Source organism: Engystomops pustulosus, chromosome 11 (genome assembly GCF_040894005.1).
Source record: "Engystomops pustulosus chromosome 11, aEngPut4.maternal, whole genome shotgun sequence".
Taxonomy (NCBI): Eukaryota; Metazoa; Chordata; class Amphibia; order Anura; family Leptodactylidae; genus Engystomops; species Engystomops pustulosus.
In genome coordinates this window covers 65,285,451-65,302,708 of record NC_092421.1, presented here as the reverse complement: position 1 = coordinate 65,302,708, position 17,258 = coordinate 65,285,451, and the positions used below count along the sequence as shown (strand labels likewise).

Genomic DNA, 17,258 nt, shown 5'->3' with positions numbered 1-17,258 from the left:
GTACTTGTCCCAAAATCCAAGTGTAGAGGAGAAGGTCCATGTCTGTCCAGAAAGTCTTGTAGGATATTATAGATCTATATGTAAGGTGGTTGTGAGTTTTCACACTATAGTTCCAGAATCCATGGCCCAGCACCTCTACATCTCCGGTTATGCATAAAGATGGAGAGAAACCACAATAACAGAACTGAAATTCTTCTTCATAGTCCCAGATAAATCTAAGAGATGCTGTAGATTAAGGCCTCATGCACATGACCATGATCACCCTCACACAGGACGGGTCAATAGGAAATGACTGACCGCACCGTGGATGTGCCAAATGGAAGGCTACGGGGCGGTGAGTGAATCACAGTTGTGTGTTTGTGTCCATCAGGCCTAAGGGTTGATATTGTACATTGTGACCTTTGTTTAGGATATTTCACTCCCACCACTGATACCAATCCCCTGTCTATACCCCTTCATGCCAGTATTTATGACTGCCGTCCCATCACTTCTATAGGGCTGCCAAAGATTGTGGCCCTGGCAGCCCCATTGAAGTAAATAACACCCCAGGGGTCGCCCACCAACTTATATGTATCCACTAAGCGCTGGAATATGGATGGGGTATGTGGTGGAACAAGCCCTTTCAGGTCTATTTTTACAAATTAGAAAGTAAAAACACAAAAACACTTCATATAATCTGCACATTTATTGGCAGTGAAATATAACTCTAAGGACTCTTTGTGCCAACATCTGGATATCAGGAAATGGCAAGTGATGCCCATAGCTGGTATCATGGTGTCACCCTAGAGTACAAAGGTTTGTGTAGGTGTTCACGTCTGCCATATCTTCAGAACATTATTCATGGTCTTCATAGTCATAGACGTCCAGTTCTGACACCAGGGGCGGGAGGACACGTCTATTGGCCTAATGAAAGAACAAAGATATATCACTACATACATTCCTCATCAACTGGCTGCTACATGTCTACAAGACTGGACCCATCCTGGAATGATCCATATCTAAATGTCCGTAGCAGTGATGATGTCCCATGGACATCGGCCAAGATTGTAATATCTTATGGACATTGTTCACTGGTAGAGAAGTGATTCATCTATGTGGCAGAGTATAGTCAGGACTTACAGGTTTGGTAGGTTACAGGACGTCCTGGTCTAAATTCAAGAAGATCCTTCGTGAATGAAAGCTGCAAAAAAAAAAAAATCTCTGGATTATTTTCATTGTAAAGTCTCACATTAGGTCATATAATCCAACGCTAAAGCCAAAAATCAGTCAGTGTATGTTGTAATTATATTTTTTGAGCTCCCATAATGCACTTTTCCAAACTAAGAGGAAAACAGCAGTAGCATCAACTCAGCTCTAGACATGTAATAGTAAAATAATATGTGATATCGGGACAAGAGAAGTAAATTAAAGAATTTGCAAAGTCACTGGACAAGTTCTGAAGACTCCGATCTGCAGAATCTCAGATCTCCTTGATGTTGTCCTTGTCACAATGTACTGATGTGCATCCACCTACCTAAGAACTTATCTCATCCTTATCGACCTGGGTTGAAGTGTCAACCATACAGGAATGTTTCATCGGTTTCACATGGATCACGGTGACTTTTGGCCCAAGGCTGAGATCTTCTTCGGTGACTTGGCACCCAAAGTCCTTTGTGCTGGGTCTTCTGAGAGCTGGTGTGAAAGGGGTCACCTTCACTGATTCCCGGCTCTACAGAGGAAACATAAGAGAAAGCTGATGATGATGTGTGTATCACGAGTCCAGTCACTTGTGAATGAGATCCTGAGATACACGGCATGTATCACCAGGCTGAGATACATGTCCTAGACTGAGATCTCCTCACCATGCAGAAGATGCTCCTCAGTCTTTTTCTCCATTTGGATCCAGAAGATCTTCTTTTCTCCCCGGGGGTTTCTGGTTCATCCTGTTGAGAATTTGGATACACAGAAATTTAGAGCGATAGAAAGCAAATGAATCCTCCATTCAACTATAAACACGGGTCCAGATTTACTATGGAAAAGCACCAAAAATTGTACACACAGCGGACACCACACACTAAATTTGTAAATCATGTACTTGATAACACGCTCCAGTTTATCTTGCACTTTCTTTTAGAGAATATTAGTAAATCTGCCCCATTGTCTATAAGTCGTGTGTGGATCATAGAGGAGAAGAGACATTACCGTGATGCTGCAGTGCTCGCTGATCTTGTCCCAGTCTAGCGGCGTTGTTTCTGCACTACACTCAGGAGCCGGATCCAGTGGTAGGAAATTCTCCTGTCAATACATATTAATTGTCAAATTAGGATCATTTTCCCTCAATTCATCATCACCTCCATCATCATCATCAATAGCATCAGCAGCAGTTATGGGACATGGTGAGTCCATGACTATATAGTAATGGCCTCCTTACCGATCTAACAATCCAGCAGGGCTCAGGTGACTCTGGCATCAGGTCTTCTGGTCCATCATGTGTCACAGCAGCCAAATTATAGGAGGCAGGGGAACGACCTGGCTGTGGGACATAAAAATAGAAACATTACTTTCAGATCAATGACATCTTATTGATAAGATGTCATGGAGGAGGTGAACCCCAGATAACCCCAATATCACATGTTATGTATAATGTGGTGATGGCTGATGACGTCTCTAGAATTATTTACCCCGTCCTTGTAGGATTTGATCCAAGTGTGTTTAGCCTCCGGCTCCAGTGCCCTGCGGGACAGGACTTGGACATAGGTGCGTCCAGTCAGATTATCCTATAGGGGAGAGAGAAGAACAGAATTCTGGGAGTTACTCATATATCAGTATATCAACTTCTGATAGGACAGCCAAAAATATTTCGGCCTATAGTAAAGACATTTAGACAAATCAATACAATTTCAAATGGCGCAAAAAAGCCAGAGTAGACAATTTGGAGTGTGGTTGGACTTCGCTGGTGGAGGAAGGGGTAGCCACACTATTCCTTCAAATAAGTAATGGTGATTAAAAAGTATAAAATACACCTGCGCTGTCCTAGTAATATAAGTGCTAGCTAACGTGGTACCTGTGATGGAGCATGAAAACTTCCAGATGCTAATTGTATCCAGTCCAAATTCCTGTTATTCACCTGAATGGTCCAAAGAGGTTTCTGCATCCAAGAGATTGGTATATAGATGAGGTTCTACAAGTGGTGAATAAGTCAGCAATAATGCGGAGCAGCCCCGGCCGGTGGCTGCAACCCGCTAGACAGTTCCGTTGGAGTGACGTCACTCAATCTACGGGTCGTCCAAATGAACACTTCTCCTCGATGCGTTTGGAAAGTCACGGTTTTCTTCGCCACTCCAACGAAACCGTCTAGCTGGCCGGGGCTGCTCCACATTATTACTGACTTATTCAAAGTGCACCACTTGTAGAACCTCATCTATATACCAATCTCTTGGATGCAGAAACCTCTTTGGACCATTCAGGTGAATAACAGGAATTCGGACTGGATACAATTAGCATCTGGAAGTTTTCATGCTCCATCACAGGTACCACGTTAGCTAGCATTTATATTACTAGGACATTTTAGGTGTATTTTAGGTGTATTTTATACTTTTTAATCACCAGTAAAGCCATTTGCATAATAGTGTCCAGGTGGTGACCTTATACCTGCCATATACATCTATAGGTCCAAGTTAGTCTGACATATGCCTAACTATGTCCCATTGTTATACATAAGGCAGTTATACATGAGCGGTTTATAGTAAAGTAGTGTTACCCATATTAACCAATCACAGCGCTGCTTTCATTTTATTAGCGCTTGATATGAATGAAAGCTGAGCTGTGATTGGCTGCTACAGTTATAATACATGGCTATATAGATAGATATCACCGGGAGACTATGTATAGTAAGATCTCAGCTTCACATTCACCAGCTCTGACAAGGAGAGACAGCCACGAACATGGGAGAAAATGAAGTAAAAAAATGTGCTAAATTTTGATAACTGAATTGTTGATTTGTTACAAAAAAATTGGCGCCATTTTACTATAAAATGAATTCTACTGATCTTTTTTTTTAAGACCCCTCCACTTGTCTAGTTGCTGTTCAGATTTGAGATGTGATGAGGAGTTGCAGTTTTTGATGCTAATTTGTGACACAAGAGATTTTAGGACTTTTTGGTTCAATTCATAGAAAAACTGAATTAATTAGTGAGATCCTAATATTAAATCTGCCATCAAATTCCATCCTGATAAACCAGGATCAATTACTCATACACATATCCAGGAGGGAAGTGCTGGGGGAGAAGGAGGTGGGGAAGACAGTGTAATTGTCTGTGAAGCTGCAGCACAGAGAGTCTCTGGTAACAACCCCAAGAGTTCTATAGGCTCATTGGCATAATTTTAAAAGTTGAATTTAGAAGGAAGGAGGCCATAGATAACAAATATAAGAAGATTACCACAGTCACGGTGCCTGGATCTAAGAAACGTACAGCGGACACCAGATGTAACTATTACATCTAAATTTGTAAATCATGTACTTGATAACACGCTCCAGTTTATCTTGCACTTTCTTTTAGAGAATATTAGTAAATCTGCCCCATTGTCTATAAGTCGTGTGTGGATCATAGAGGAGAAGAGACATTACCGTGATGATGCAGTCCAGGTCTAGCGGCGTTGTTTCTGCACTACACTCAGGAGCCGGATCCAGTGGTAGGAAAGACTCCTGTCAATACATATTAATTGTCAAATTAGAATCATTTTCCCTCAATTCATCATTACCTCCATCATCATCATCAATAGCATCAGCAGCAGTTATGGGACATGGTGAGTCCATGACTATATAGTAATGGCCTCCTTACCGATCTATCAATCCAGCAGGGCTCAGGTGGCCCCGGCATCAGGTCTCCTGGTCCATCATGAATAGCAGCTGCCAAATCATAGAAGGCAGGGGAACGACCTGGCTGTGGGACATAAAAATAGAAACATTACTTTCAGATCAATGACATCTTATTGATAAGATGTCATGGAGGAGGTGAACCCCAGATAACCCCAATATCACATGTTATGTATAATGTGGTGATGGCTGATGACGTCTCTAGAATTATTTACCCCGTCCTTGTAGGATTTGATCCAAGTGCGTTTAGCCTCCGGCTCCAGTGCCCTGCGGGACAGAACTTGGACACGGGTGCGCCCAGTAAGTTTATCCTATAGGGGAGAGAGAAGAACAGAATTTCGGGTCAGTGAAATTATTTGTGGTTCCACATGATGGAGACGTCTCCAGAAGGAATCATGCAAAGTAACCATAGACCTTCAGGAGCGGAGATGGTGGAGAGCACTAGTGGAGTATAGGAGGACATTGGTGGAAAGACATTGATATAACCAGAAATGAGTAAAGATGTAGTAGACGGCTCTAGAACATCTTCAATATCACATAGTCTATCTCTCAGAGTATTATGGGTAATACCAGGCTGTATACAGCAGTGATAGTGATGACATCACGCTAGAACCTGGGTAAATGGAGAAAGATACTATTGCTATGGTAACCAGTACACACATCCGCCATCTTTCTTTTAGAGTAAATTATACAATTTTTGCAATTTCTTCACATAAAGTTTATAATTTTAAACTGTTATCAGCAAAAGGAGTGTAAGAATGAGTCTGGGGGTGACATATTATAACTACTGCACAGTAGATTCTGGGTTTAGATCTTCCCCTCACCCTCCCAGACACCTCAATGTTACCCTAATGACAGATCTAGGACCCCAGTATAACCAGGAATGGGTGGAGGGGACATCAGGACCTGGATATGATCTCACCACGTTGTATAATATGTGCTCTAGGGACAGGGGTCCAGGGGTAAATCTTCTTCCTGCTCCTCTGGACACACAGCGCTATCAATAATGTCCCAAATGTAGAACAGAAACCAAAAAATGAGAGCAGATATTCCCTAGGATCCGTGTCGGACTGTCCCACCAGAGGATCGGAGGATCCTCTGGTGGGCCCATGCTCCAACCTTATACTGGATTACAAAGATACAGCAGAAGATAACTAAATTTGGAAGCTGGAGGGTCTTTTTTTTAGTTGAATGTGAAGAGGGTCCTCCAGAATAATGTTATCTGGTAGACCTAAGTAGCCCCGGTACGACACCGCCCAGGATTCCCCTTATCTACATTACAATCCGTCCGTCTATATCCTGATGTCTAAATTTCATCACTTACAATAATCCTGATATCCGTCAATAAATAAAGTCTACTTACAAAAAATCTTTCCATCATTCGTCTGTAAAACAGCAACAAAATCTCCTCTTCACTCTCCACTCCTCTACTATACAACCCTCAGAGAATTATAGGTACAGAGCGGGAGTTATATAGCAGTGATGACATCACAGCGGGTCATGACATCATGTTTAGAACTCAGTTGAATGGGGAGGATTCTGATTCCATGGAAACTCAGTACAGGGAGTGACCATCTTGTATATTAAATGATGGAGACATGATAAATGTATATTAAATATGGCAAATTTAACCCTTTTGCCTCTCTTCTATTCCGGGAGTTACTCATATATCAGTATATCAACTTCTGATAGGACAGCCAAAAATATTTCTGCTTAAACCCAAAAACATTTGTATAATAGAGTCCAGGTGGTGACCTTATACCTGCCATATACATCCATAGGTCCAAATTAGCCCAACATATGCCAAAACTATGTCCCATTGTTATACATAAGGGAGTTATACATGAGCTGTTTGTAGTAAAGTAGTGTTACCCATATTAACCAATCACAGCGCTGCTTTCATTTTATTAGCTTCTCTGTATGAATGAAAGCTGAGCTGTGATTGGCTGCTACAGTTATAATACATGGCTATATAGATAGATATCACCGGGAGACTCTATGTATAGTAAGATCTCAGCTTCACATTCACCAGCTCTGACAAGGAGAGACAGCCCCGAACATGGGAAAAAAATTCAAAAAAGTTATAAAATGTGCTAAATTTTGATAACTGAATTGTTGATTTGTTACAAAAAAATTGGCGCCATTTTACTATAAAATGAATTCTACTGATCTTTTTTTTTTTAAGACCCGTCCACTTGTCTAGTTGCTGTTCAGATTTGACATGTGATGAGAGGAGTTGCAGTTTTTGATGCTAATTTGTGACACAAGATATTTTAGGACTTTTTGTTCAATTCATAGAAAAACTGAATTAATTAGTGAGATCCTAATATTAAATCTTCCATCAAATTCCATCCTGATAAACCAGGATCAATTACTCATACACATATGTGTTATCCATGGCCTCCTTCCTTCTAAAATCAACCTTTATATTTCTGCTGATGAGCCAGAAGCGATCTGGGGGGCATTACCAGTGTCCCTCTGTGCTGTAACTTCACAGACCGTTACCCAGTCTCCTCCCCAGGAGGGAACTGCTGGAGAGTCTCTGGTAATAACCCCAAGAGTTCTATAGGCTCATTAGCATAATTGTAAAAGTTGAATTTAGAAGGAAGGAGGCCATAGATAACAAATATAAGAAGATTACCACAGTCACAGTGCCTGGATCTAAGAATTAGAGCCCCTGGTTTCATGCTTGATCGCGATGGTAGATTTCCTTTAAGGTCACCCATGGCCAATGAGCCTTAGGGGGTTTATATACAGTTTCTTTCCCTTATGAAGACCTGTACATTATAGATTTCTTACTGGGACCTGGCAGCTTTAAGTTCCTTCTCTGCGGTCACCTATGGTATTTAGGTTTTCCCCTATAGGAGAAGTCACAAGCTCAGATGTAATCCTTATAGTGATCCTAAATGTCAGAATCTAAATGACTAATAGAGAATCTTTCTTGGTTGAACAAAAGATTGTGAAACCTCCATCTATATTACATCATGTGTAAGATCCGTATTATCACCAGGCCACGGTCACTAGATTATGGTTGTAGGATTTCCCATACAGACCTGTCATGTCCTCCTCACACCTGTGACGTCCTGACATCTCTGTGACTAATGGCCAAAGTATCCGTCAGATCTGTAATAGATATAATACCGTAATGAGAGGGAGGGGGGAGAAGAGGAGACGTCATCATTCCTATACACATACATATAAACCTCCAGTGATCAGCCATATCCAATCAGGCGATCAGCAGAGCAGCAATTTTTGGGCTAATATGTTATTCAAGAATTATTACAGTGACCCCCCTATTGCTCTTAGAGGGTCCCATAGGTCCTATTAGGCCTAATGCACACGTGCAGTGGTCATGATCTGGATGCCCATTTTGGGGCCAGGTATCGCCCACCATTGAGGTCTATTACTCCAGGTCACGGTGTGTTGAGTATATCATCTCTCACGGCACTGTGACTGAGCTGGGTAGCCTCCTCTCTATGGAGGACTCACCCCTCCCATCTCCAATGAACCCAAAACATCCCCTGGTGTCCAGCCCATTACATGTATGTAGCCTTACATGGATCAAGCTGTAGATTCTACTAAACATCATCATTAGACAAGGAGTCTTTGGCAGTGAAGCTAAAGGCCCATCTATAGATATTGCCATGGAAGGGCCAACCTACATCTCTGAAGTCTCCAAATATAGATCCATGATGTGACAGATCTGCCACAAACTTAAAGGGGTATTCTCGTTTTGGCATTTACATTCAATTTTATTAATCTGCCATATATATACATTTCTTCAATTAGATCTTATTAAAAAAAAACTGTGTGAAGATAATCGCTCATAAATGTTGCCATATGGTCCCTTAGAAACTAGTCTGTGTCCTTGGATACGGCCACCTCTGCTGGAGTGATTTCACAAAGTAACAAAAAGTTTTTGTATATGAAATGTACGGCAGTTACTGCATATCCTTCAGCCGCCCTGTGGTAAGGATCGCTGAATCCAGGTGGTTAGGCAGGGCTCAGTAGCGCATGTCTGGCCACCGCTGCCATAATGTGAGGTGGTCGTATCCAAGGAAGCTATCTAGTTTCTAAGGGACAACATGGCAACATTTATGAGAAATTATCTTCACACAAGAACGTTTTTTTTAATAACATCCAATCAGAATGTTTGCATATGGAAAATGAATTAAAATAAATGTAAGTGCCCAGATGGGAAAACCCCTTAAACATTTCCCTAAAGAAAACAGCATATTTATTGAACATGATGGGCCACATGTATCACTCGTTTTTTTCTGTTGTTTTTGCGCCTTTTCATTCAGGCGCACCGTTTTTGTGCCATTTTTGCGATTAAACGCCAAACTAGCCACGCAGCAAAAATAACCAGCTTTCCCTCATCTATCTTACCAATCCAGATGTTTTGCTGCGCCTAATGATATTCATCACTTGCAAGGTTTTCATTTAGGCGCAAAAACGGGCGCAAAAACACTCCAGCCCGATGGTGGCGTTATGTGAGAAGAAAGCACTGAGCCCCTTTGCAGAACAGCTCATTTCTAGCAGCAAAGCTCAGCCAGCCAGAACATATAATACAGTGATCAGTGCAACCTTTTGAGCTTGGTGTGTCAAAATTTGCCAAAAAACCCAGCATAACTCGGGTGGTGTGTCACCTTGACAAAAAAAAACATAATTTTGTGGTATTTATAGTTTAAATAACAAATATGTATAATTATTTAACTTCTAGGGTACTTTAATCCTAGGTTGTGTGATTGATCCTACCATGTACTACAGTATGGCAGTATATAAGGATTTTCCTTACAATGTGCTGGACAATCTCTCAGCCTCCCGGCTACTGCACCTGGCCGTGTAGGAGCAGAAGATGAAACTTAACTCTCCGGCGGCCGCGTGTCACTGAAAATGGCTATGCGTGTCAGCGCTGACACGCGTGTCATAGGTTGGCCATCACTGATATAATAGATACATTAGATACACTGCAGACAGGAGCTGCAGACTCTATTTACAGTTCATCACCTTCTATTTACAAAACATTCAACAGAATCCTGAGCTCACAGCAAGAGCAAGAGAACTTTGCACAAGTTTGCAGAAGTTTGCAGATACTACAAACAAGTGTCCCCCATGTAATTCTGCACAGTGTCTGAGGGGGATATTGTGCAGAATTACAGGGGTGCAGCAGGAGACCAGCACTGGGGGGTCCCCTCCAGGAGAAGCCACTGCTGAGGAGGTCACTGGGTGCTGGGTGTCACACACCTGGGTGCTGCTGTGAGTGTTATCTTCATGCTCAGCTGTGGGAGAAGCAGAGAGGAGCTTGTAGCAGGATCAGATGTAAGTGCCCAAATCTAACATTGCGCCTTAACTGCGCCAAAATTGCGCCTAAACTGTGTTAAAGTAAAGTGATTAATAAGAGGCAGAAAATATACTTATCACAGATGGTTGTAGCTTGTGATAATTCTGGCGAAACAGTGCGCCAGAATTTAGGCGCAACTACTACACTTAGGCGCACAAAAGTGATAAATGTGGCCCATAGTGTAATAAGTCACCTGTAAGGGAACCTCCTCCTGGCCATGTTGTTCATAGACAAAACGCTAGCCGCGTCCTACAGACGCTAGTGCGCATGTCAGTAAGAGGTAGTGGCGTGCAGATCCTCTATTGCGCATGTCACGCATGCGCATCAGTACAACTCGCTACTGATGCCGCCATCTTAAGTAAGGATAATGTGGATGGGCATAGGAATATGCAGCAAAGACTTACCGGCTATGGAGAGGGCTCGGCCCACGAGCCCTCTCCATGTACCGGGACCCGACATGTGACGTACTATTACGTCACATGTCGGTAAGGGGTTAAGGGGGGGTGCTTGCACTCCTCCGCCCCCCGCTCCTCCCCCTTCTCCTTCCCTTTTATAACTCCCCACCCCTTTCCTTAGGCCTCTTCCCGCGCCTGAAGCAGTGATAGGTGAGGGTGTTTGTGTCCTGGTTCCTTGCCAGGTATTTGTGATGGGCAACCAACTGTTAGCGGCTTTTAGAGCCCGCATACAACAGGAGGGTACTGGAGGGTTTTTTCTCCCCCTGGGATGAACTCACCAGTTACGGCTGCTGGGTTAAGCCTTTGCTCGGGTAGGGTGTCGCGGCCACCTGACAGGCTTACCCGCAACTCGGGGTGGTGGGAGGAATGTTCGTGCGCGGTCGGCGGCACCTGAATCATTAGCAGCAGTGTCAGCTGTGAGCAGACTCCGGGAGGCGGAGTCAGCGCATCGGGTTACAGCCCCGCCCCCTGTTCAGCTCAGGAGTTCTACTTCCGGGCAATCATTATTTCAGCTGCTCGGTGCAGCAAGCGCCTCCTCCCTTCCTGTAGCGGCGTCTTCCAGCGTCTCCCACGTGGGGCTGCCTGGTTGGTCATCATAGCTCTTCTTCTTCAGAGGATACTTCCTCTGTGTCACAGGATATGCCCCCATCTGCCCCTTTGCAGGCTGTAGCTCTACCAGAGGAGTCACTACCACAGGCTAATCCTGGGCAGGTGACGGTTCCTCCCTCGCCATCATTAATAGGGGCTACTCCCCCTCCCCAAGCTGGGATTGGAGAGCCTTTTAAAATACCATTTCCTTCACTTCCTATGCCCCTGGAATGTCAGCCAGTATCAGTATTACCAGCCGCGGGAGGGAGGGGCAACAGGTCTTCGTCATCCTCGCCCGTCCGGGATGCCCACAGGCGCACATGCCGTGGCTCTGCGGTGTATTACCATGGACATGAGAGCAGGGGTTCAAAGTCCTCGTCTCGGTCAAGAAGGTTCAAGTCGTCTAGATGGCGTTCCCCGTCATCCTCGGATGGTTCATCGATTGCATCGGCGGTGCCTGGTAGACGTGGCCGTGTACGGCAAAAAGCGGGGCCGCAGTAGGTCTTCCAGGGGCGGCGGCCTGGTTTTAGCTACGGTGGTCCCAGCAGTGAATGCGTCGCCAGCGGTTCCTCCTGGTGCAGCGGCTGGTGAGTTTACGTTTACCAATGCTTGGGTTACTGGAGAGCAAGGGAATAATGTGGGGTCTGAGATTTTATTGTCATTGAAGCAATTGTTGAATAAATTCCCTGATTCAGCGGCACCGTCTCCAGTGCCTGCTTTCTCCCTCTCCTGTCTCCCTCCCTCCCCCGGGCGTTCATAAAGACTCAGATCCCCTTGGGATCTCATTTAGATAGGGAAGTTAAGGAGAAGATATGTTGATATATGGTCATTGGTGTCAGTAGACCTCCATACAATTGATAAGGAGACAAGAGTGTGGTCAGAGCATTCTCAGTATAAGGGTTTGAAGGTAGCTAAGACGATTAATAATTGACTTCAGGCCTTTATGGTTCTTGGGGGAGTTATGCGGTGGTGTCCTTAGCGGTGTTCGGAGATATTTTCTTATATGTATGTGGTTTATTCTTCCTATAAGTGGCATGGGGTTTCCGCATGGTGGCGGTATGATGAGGATTTCCGTAGGAGGTTATCTCTGAATCCGGATATGGGTTGGGGGGTAAAAGCTTCTAATCTATGGCTTAGGTTGATGGTATCACAAAAGCCTTCCTTTCAGTCTGTGGCCACCATGTCTGGGGCTGGAGCCTCGGGGATGGTGGCCATCAAGCGCCCCGGGGCGTGTTGGTTGTTTAATGAATGGCATTGTAGATTCTTCAGCCTCTGTAAATATAAGCATGAATGCTCGTCATGTGGGGGCTCTCACCCCTCATTGCGGTGTTCCAGGTCCTCTGGAAAACAGCCTGCCTGAGCGTGGCCGCGATGGAGCCGTGGCTCGCCATGTACCACAATAGGCAAGATGCGGAGGTGCTTCATTTTGGCTTTAGTTATGGTTTCTTTATTCCCTTTCAGTTGTCCAGGGAAGGTTCATTCTCTGATAATTTGTGTTCTGCCAGGGAGCTCCCCGAAGTGTTAAGGGAGAAGATTGGTAAGGAAGTTTCTTTGGGTAGGATAGTAGGTCCTTTTCGTTCCCCTCCTTTTAGTAACTTAAGGGTTTCCCCGCTCGGGGTTATTCCCAAGAAGGAACAAGATAAATATAGGCTCATTCACCATCTTTCTTTTCCAAAAGGTTATTCTGTCATGGGCATCTCCCATGAGGAATCGCTAGTGTCGTATGTATCATTTGACTGGGCAGTTGTATTGCTTCGCAAGGCGGGCCAGGGCGCCCTTATGGCTAAGTCAGACATTGAATCTGCGTTCCGCCTTCTCCCTATTCACCCGGACTGTTATCACCTTCTGGGTTGTTGTGTTGATGGTTAGTTTTATTATGACACTTGTCTTCCGATGGGGTGTTCCATTTCTTGTAGGTACTTTGAAATGTTTAGTTCTTTCTTGGAATGGTCAACGCGTTATGAGACAGGTTGTAATTCCATTATTCATTATTTAGATGATTTTTTGTTTATTGGCCCGCCTTCCAGTCTGTTCTGTTCTTTCTTGTAAAAAAACATTTCAGTTTCTTGTTTGGGGTTCCATTGTCAGCGGAAAAGACGGAGGGTCCTCAGACGACTATTACATTTTTTGGGTGTAGAATTGGATTCTGTGGAGATGGTCTTTCGTTTGCCTCTGGATAAGTTGGACAAACTAAGGTCGATGTTGGTCGGATTTATCTCTGCCAAGAAGGTAACATTGCATCAAATGCAGTCTCTTCTTGGTTTACTGATGTTTGCTTGCAGGATCACGTGTTTTTTTTTCAAGGCGTCTTTCCCTGGCAACCAGGGGGGCATTCAGACCCGATCAACATATACGCGTTACTTCTCAGCTTAAGTGCGATTTGCGAGTGTGACAGCAGTTTCTCAGTCAGTATAATGGCCGTACTTGTTGGTTGTCAGCTGAAGTCAGTAATTCCGAGTTGTCCCTTTTCTCGGATGCTGCGGGTAGTTGTGGTTTTGGGGCAATTTTTGGGTCTGAGTGGTGTGCGTCCGCTTGGCCTGCTGCCTGGGCTGGCTCTTCTTTGATTGGTAACATTACATTTTTGGAGCTGTTTCCCATCGTGGTTTGCCTTGATTTATGGGGGGCTGAGCTGTCTAACCGGTGCATTTGTTTCTTTTGTGATAATATGGCTGTGGTTTATTGTATGAATAAGCTTACTTCTTCTTTTTTACCAGTATTGTCTATACTTCGGCATTTCGTTTTTAGATGTTTGGAGCACAACATTTCGGTAAGGGCACAGCATGTTCCGGGTTTTTGCAATTTAATGGCGGATGCTTTGTCTCGCTTCTGTTGGCAGGAGTTTCGGAATCTACACCCTGCAGCGGCCCTGGAGGGTCGGGAGTGCCCGCCATGTCTGTGGAACATGACCAGCAGCTAATGGCTTTGGTTTGATCTTCTGTGGCTCCTGCCACCTGGAGACAGTATGGTAAGGCGTGGGAAGCTTGGTGTTCAATGTCAGCAGAAAAGCCTGTGAAATATTGTGCTTCGGTTAGATTGGCGGTCACCCATTCTTATTTATCTTCTCTTAGGTCTTCTGGTGTGTCTGGGTCTGTTGCACAGAAGCGGCTCTCGGGTGTGGCTTTTCACTTCCGTCTCTTGGGATGGCATGACGTCACAAAGAATTTTGGGTTCCTCCAAGGGTTGGAGGAGGGAGGCTGCACCCCCGGATTCTCGCCGTCCTATTTCTTTCTCCCTTCTCCACTCACTAGGTGGTGCGTGCTCGGTGGTCTGTTTCTCTCCTCACGAGTCTCTGTTATTTTCGTTGGCTTTTAGCTTGGCGTTCTTTGGAGCGTTCCATATAGGTGAGCTCCTCCCCTTGTCCGCTTCGCGGTCTGGGGTTATTCTTAAAGGGGATGTTATAGTCGGAGGTGATTCTGTTCGAATTAAGATACGTCGCTCTAAGACTGACCTGTATGGTAAAGGTGTGTGGGTTTGTTTCTTGCTCAATGTGCCCGGTCTCATTAGCTAATAGATGGGTTCAATCTCCATTCCCGGGTGATCAATTTCTGGTCCACGAGGATGGGTCTCCTCTCACACGTTTTCAGTTTTGTTCGGTTTTTAAGAAATGTTTGGTGGCAGTGGGGGTTAACCCCTCTGAGTATGGAACTCACTACTTTCGCATAGGCGCAGCGACAGAGGCAGCCAGGGCCAGTCTCCCGGACTCTGACGTAATGCATATAGGGCGCAGGCATTCCTCTTGTTTTTCTAAGTATATTCGTCCGGATTTGTTGCAGTAATTTTCTCTTGTCTTTGTTTCATTTCTAGGTGCGGGCATAGGGAATTAGAAGGTAACAACAGGTCCCCCTTGCGGCAAGACGGGGCACATTTGAATGACATAGGACTGGACATTTTTCTTTCAGGAATTCAGGATGGTGTGGAACAAGCGTTATTCTTGTTGGGTGGAGGCCTGAGCTCAGTATAGGGGTATACTGTGCTCCTAGTGGCGGTTTAAGGGGAGATCATCACCTGGAAGTTCACAGTGGCGAGTGGGAGTCGATCCGGGCCGTCCGCTTCAGGCAGAAGGACTACGTTAAATGTGTCTTTATGTTGTTTTATTCACGGTTGTAAAGATTTGATTTAAGAGAAATTAAAATAGCTGCGGCCTTTATCACCCAACATGTTGTCTTTCTCCCTTTTATTCGGGAAAAGTCTGCCTTAAAGGTTTGGTTATTCATGCAATAATATGTGATTTGTATATCTTAAAGTGCCTTCGTTTTTATAAATGTTTGATGATGTTTCCTGCCCACAGTCTATAAGGTCCCGTAACATATAGAGTGCAGTAAAATGTAAGGTACCATCACATATAGAGTGCAGTAACCCTAATCTAAATATATTTTCATAAAATGCCATAGAGAGCATTGCCTCTGTCCCTTCATTGTCCCTCTACATGCCTGTAAACTTAAGCAATGAGGTCCTAAAGCTGTATGCAAATGACCTATGAGATGTCCAATGAGTCATTAGCATATTCAAGCTGTCCAGCTTATTCATGAGTGGGCGGCACAGCCACACCCCCAGTGCATGACTGACAGCCTGTATAATGGTGTGATGGCTGCTCCATGTGCTTGCTGCTGGCCACGCCCCCTGCAGCCTGTGTGTGTATGAGATACTCCTATACACATGACTGACAGCCTGTGTAATGATGTGAGGTATAATGGTGTAATGGCTCCTCCATGTGCTTCCTGGTGCTGGCGCCCCCAGCAGCCTGTGTGTGTATAGGAGAGATACAACAGCTCCAGGCAGCCATGATGTAGCAGCACATGTCAGGCACTTGTGTAGCTGATATCTGTGTCTCTCACATGTTATAGCAGAACATGTCAGACACTTGTGTAGCTGATGTCTGTGTCTCTGTGTATTAGGAGGATGCAGCATGCCAGGAGATGCAGCACAGACACCAGCAATGCTTTACTATACATTACACACAGACATGAGCAGGGGGAGGAGAGGAGAGGGGGAACAAGAGTGACATCACTGCCTCTGACCATGAGACCAGCCTCATTTACATAATAAAGAATAGATTATTTTACAATGATTCATGTATAAAATGACTAGATAAAGGTTGTAATAAGATCCTTGTGAGCTGCTCCAACAGTTAGTAGTGACAGGACTAGTGACACAGACCTGATGACAGGTGCCCTTTAAAGTGCAGTAACATATAAGGTCTTGTCACATATAGAGTGCAGTAACCTATATGTTACTGCATTCTAAATGTGACAGTACCTTATAAGTTACTGCACTCTATATGTGACGGGACCTTAAATGTTACCACACTCTATATGTGACGGAACCTTATATGTTACTGCACTGTATATGTGACAGGACCTTATATGTTACTGCACTCTATATGTGACGGGACCTTATATGTTACTGCACTCTATATGTGACGGGACCTTATATGTTACTGCACTGTATATGTGACAGGACCTTATATGTTACTGCGCTCTATATGTGACGGGACCTTATATGTTACTGCCCTCTATATGTGACTGTTCTTTATACACTCACTGGACACTTTATTATGTACACCTGTCCAACTGCTCGTTAACACTTAATTTCTTATCAGTCAATCACATGGCGGCAACTCAGTGCATTTAGGCATGTAGACATGGTCAAGACAATCTCCTGCAGTTCAAACCGAGCATCAGTATGGGGAAGAAAGGTGATTTGATGCCTTTGAACGTGGCATGGTTGTTGGTGCCAGAAGGGCTGGTCTGAGTATTTCAGAAAGTGAGCGGCAGTTCTGTGGGCGGAAATGCCTTGTTGATGCCAGAGGTCAGAGGAGAATGGGCAGACTGGTTCGAGCTGATAGAAAGGCAACAGTGACTCAAATCGCCACCTGTTACAACCAAGGTAGGCAGAAGAGCATCTCTGAATGCACAGTACGTCGAACTTTGAGGCAGATGGGCTACAGCAGCAGGAGACCACACCAGGTGCCACTCCTTTCAGTTAAGAACAGGAAACTGAGGCTACAATTTGCACA

At 44.5% G+C, this 17,258-nt stretch overlaps 1 protein-coding gene and 1 long non-coding RNA gene across 5 annotated transcripts in view; one reads left to right on the top strand and one right to left on the bottom strand.

Annotated features, from left to right (window-relative positions):
* The window catches only part of LOC140105576 (uncharacterized), a 33,417-nt gene extending 18,027 nt beyond the window's left edge, over positions 1 to 15,390 (top strand). Inside the window, exons 2-4 of one of the 3 annotated variants that reach the window (XR_011850590.1) lie at positions 14,079 to 14,207; positions 14,311 to 14,583; positions 15,047 to 15,390. This is a non-coding gene — a long non-coding RNA (uncharacterized lncRNA). Of the gene's footprint in view, positions 1 to 10,787; positions 10,805 to 14,078; positions 14,208 to 14,310; positions 14,584 to 15,046 lie in introns of those variants that run through there. The other 2 variants (XR_011850589.1, XR_011850588.1) reach the window with 2 other exon arrangements.
* LOC140105575 (uncharacterized) lies at positions 667 to 6,325 on the bottom strand. Of its 2 annotated transcripts, XM_072129560.1 has the most exons (11): positions 6,219 to 6,325; positions 5,071 to 5,166; positions 4,821 to 4,922; positions 4,607 to 4,684; positions 2,661 to 2,756; positions 2,411 to 2,512; positions 2,182 to 2,274; positions 1,842 to 1,922; positions 1,514 to 1,708; positions 1,120 to 1,180; positions 667 to 903 (listed from the first exon to the last, which is right to left on the bottom strand). In XM_072129560.1, the coding sequence occupies exons 1-9, from the start codon at positions 6,234 to 6,236 to the stop codon at positions 1,514 to 1,516; spliced, it is 861 nt and encodes a 286-aa protein (XP_071985661.1). In that variant the 5' UTR covers positions 6,237 to 6,325; the 3' UTR covers positions 667 to 903; positions 1,120 to 1,180. The 2 variants fall into 2 exon arrangements, with proteins under 2 accessions (XP_071985661.1, XP_071985662.1); XM_072129561.1 differs by lacking the exon at positions 4,821 to 4,922.
* Positions 15,391 to 17,258: the final 1,868 nt, after the last annotated feature.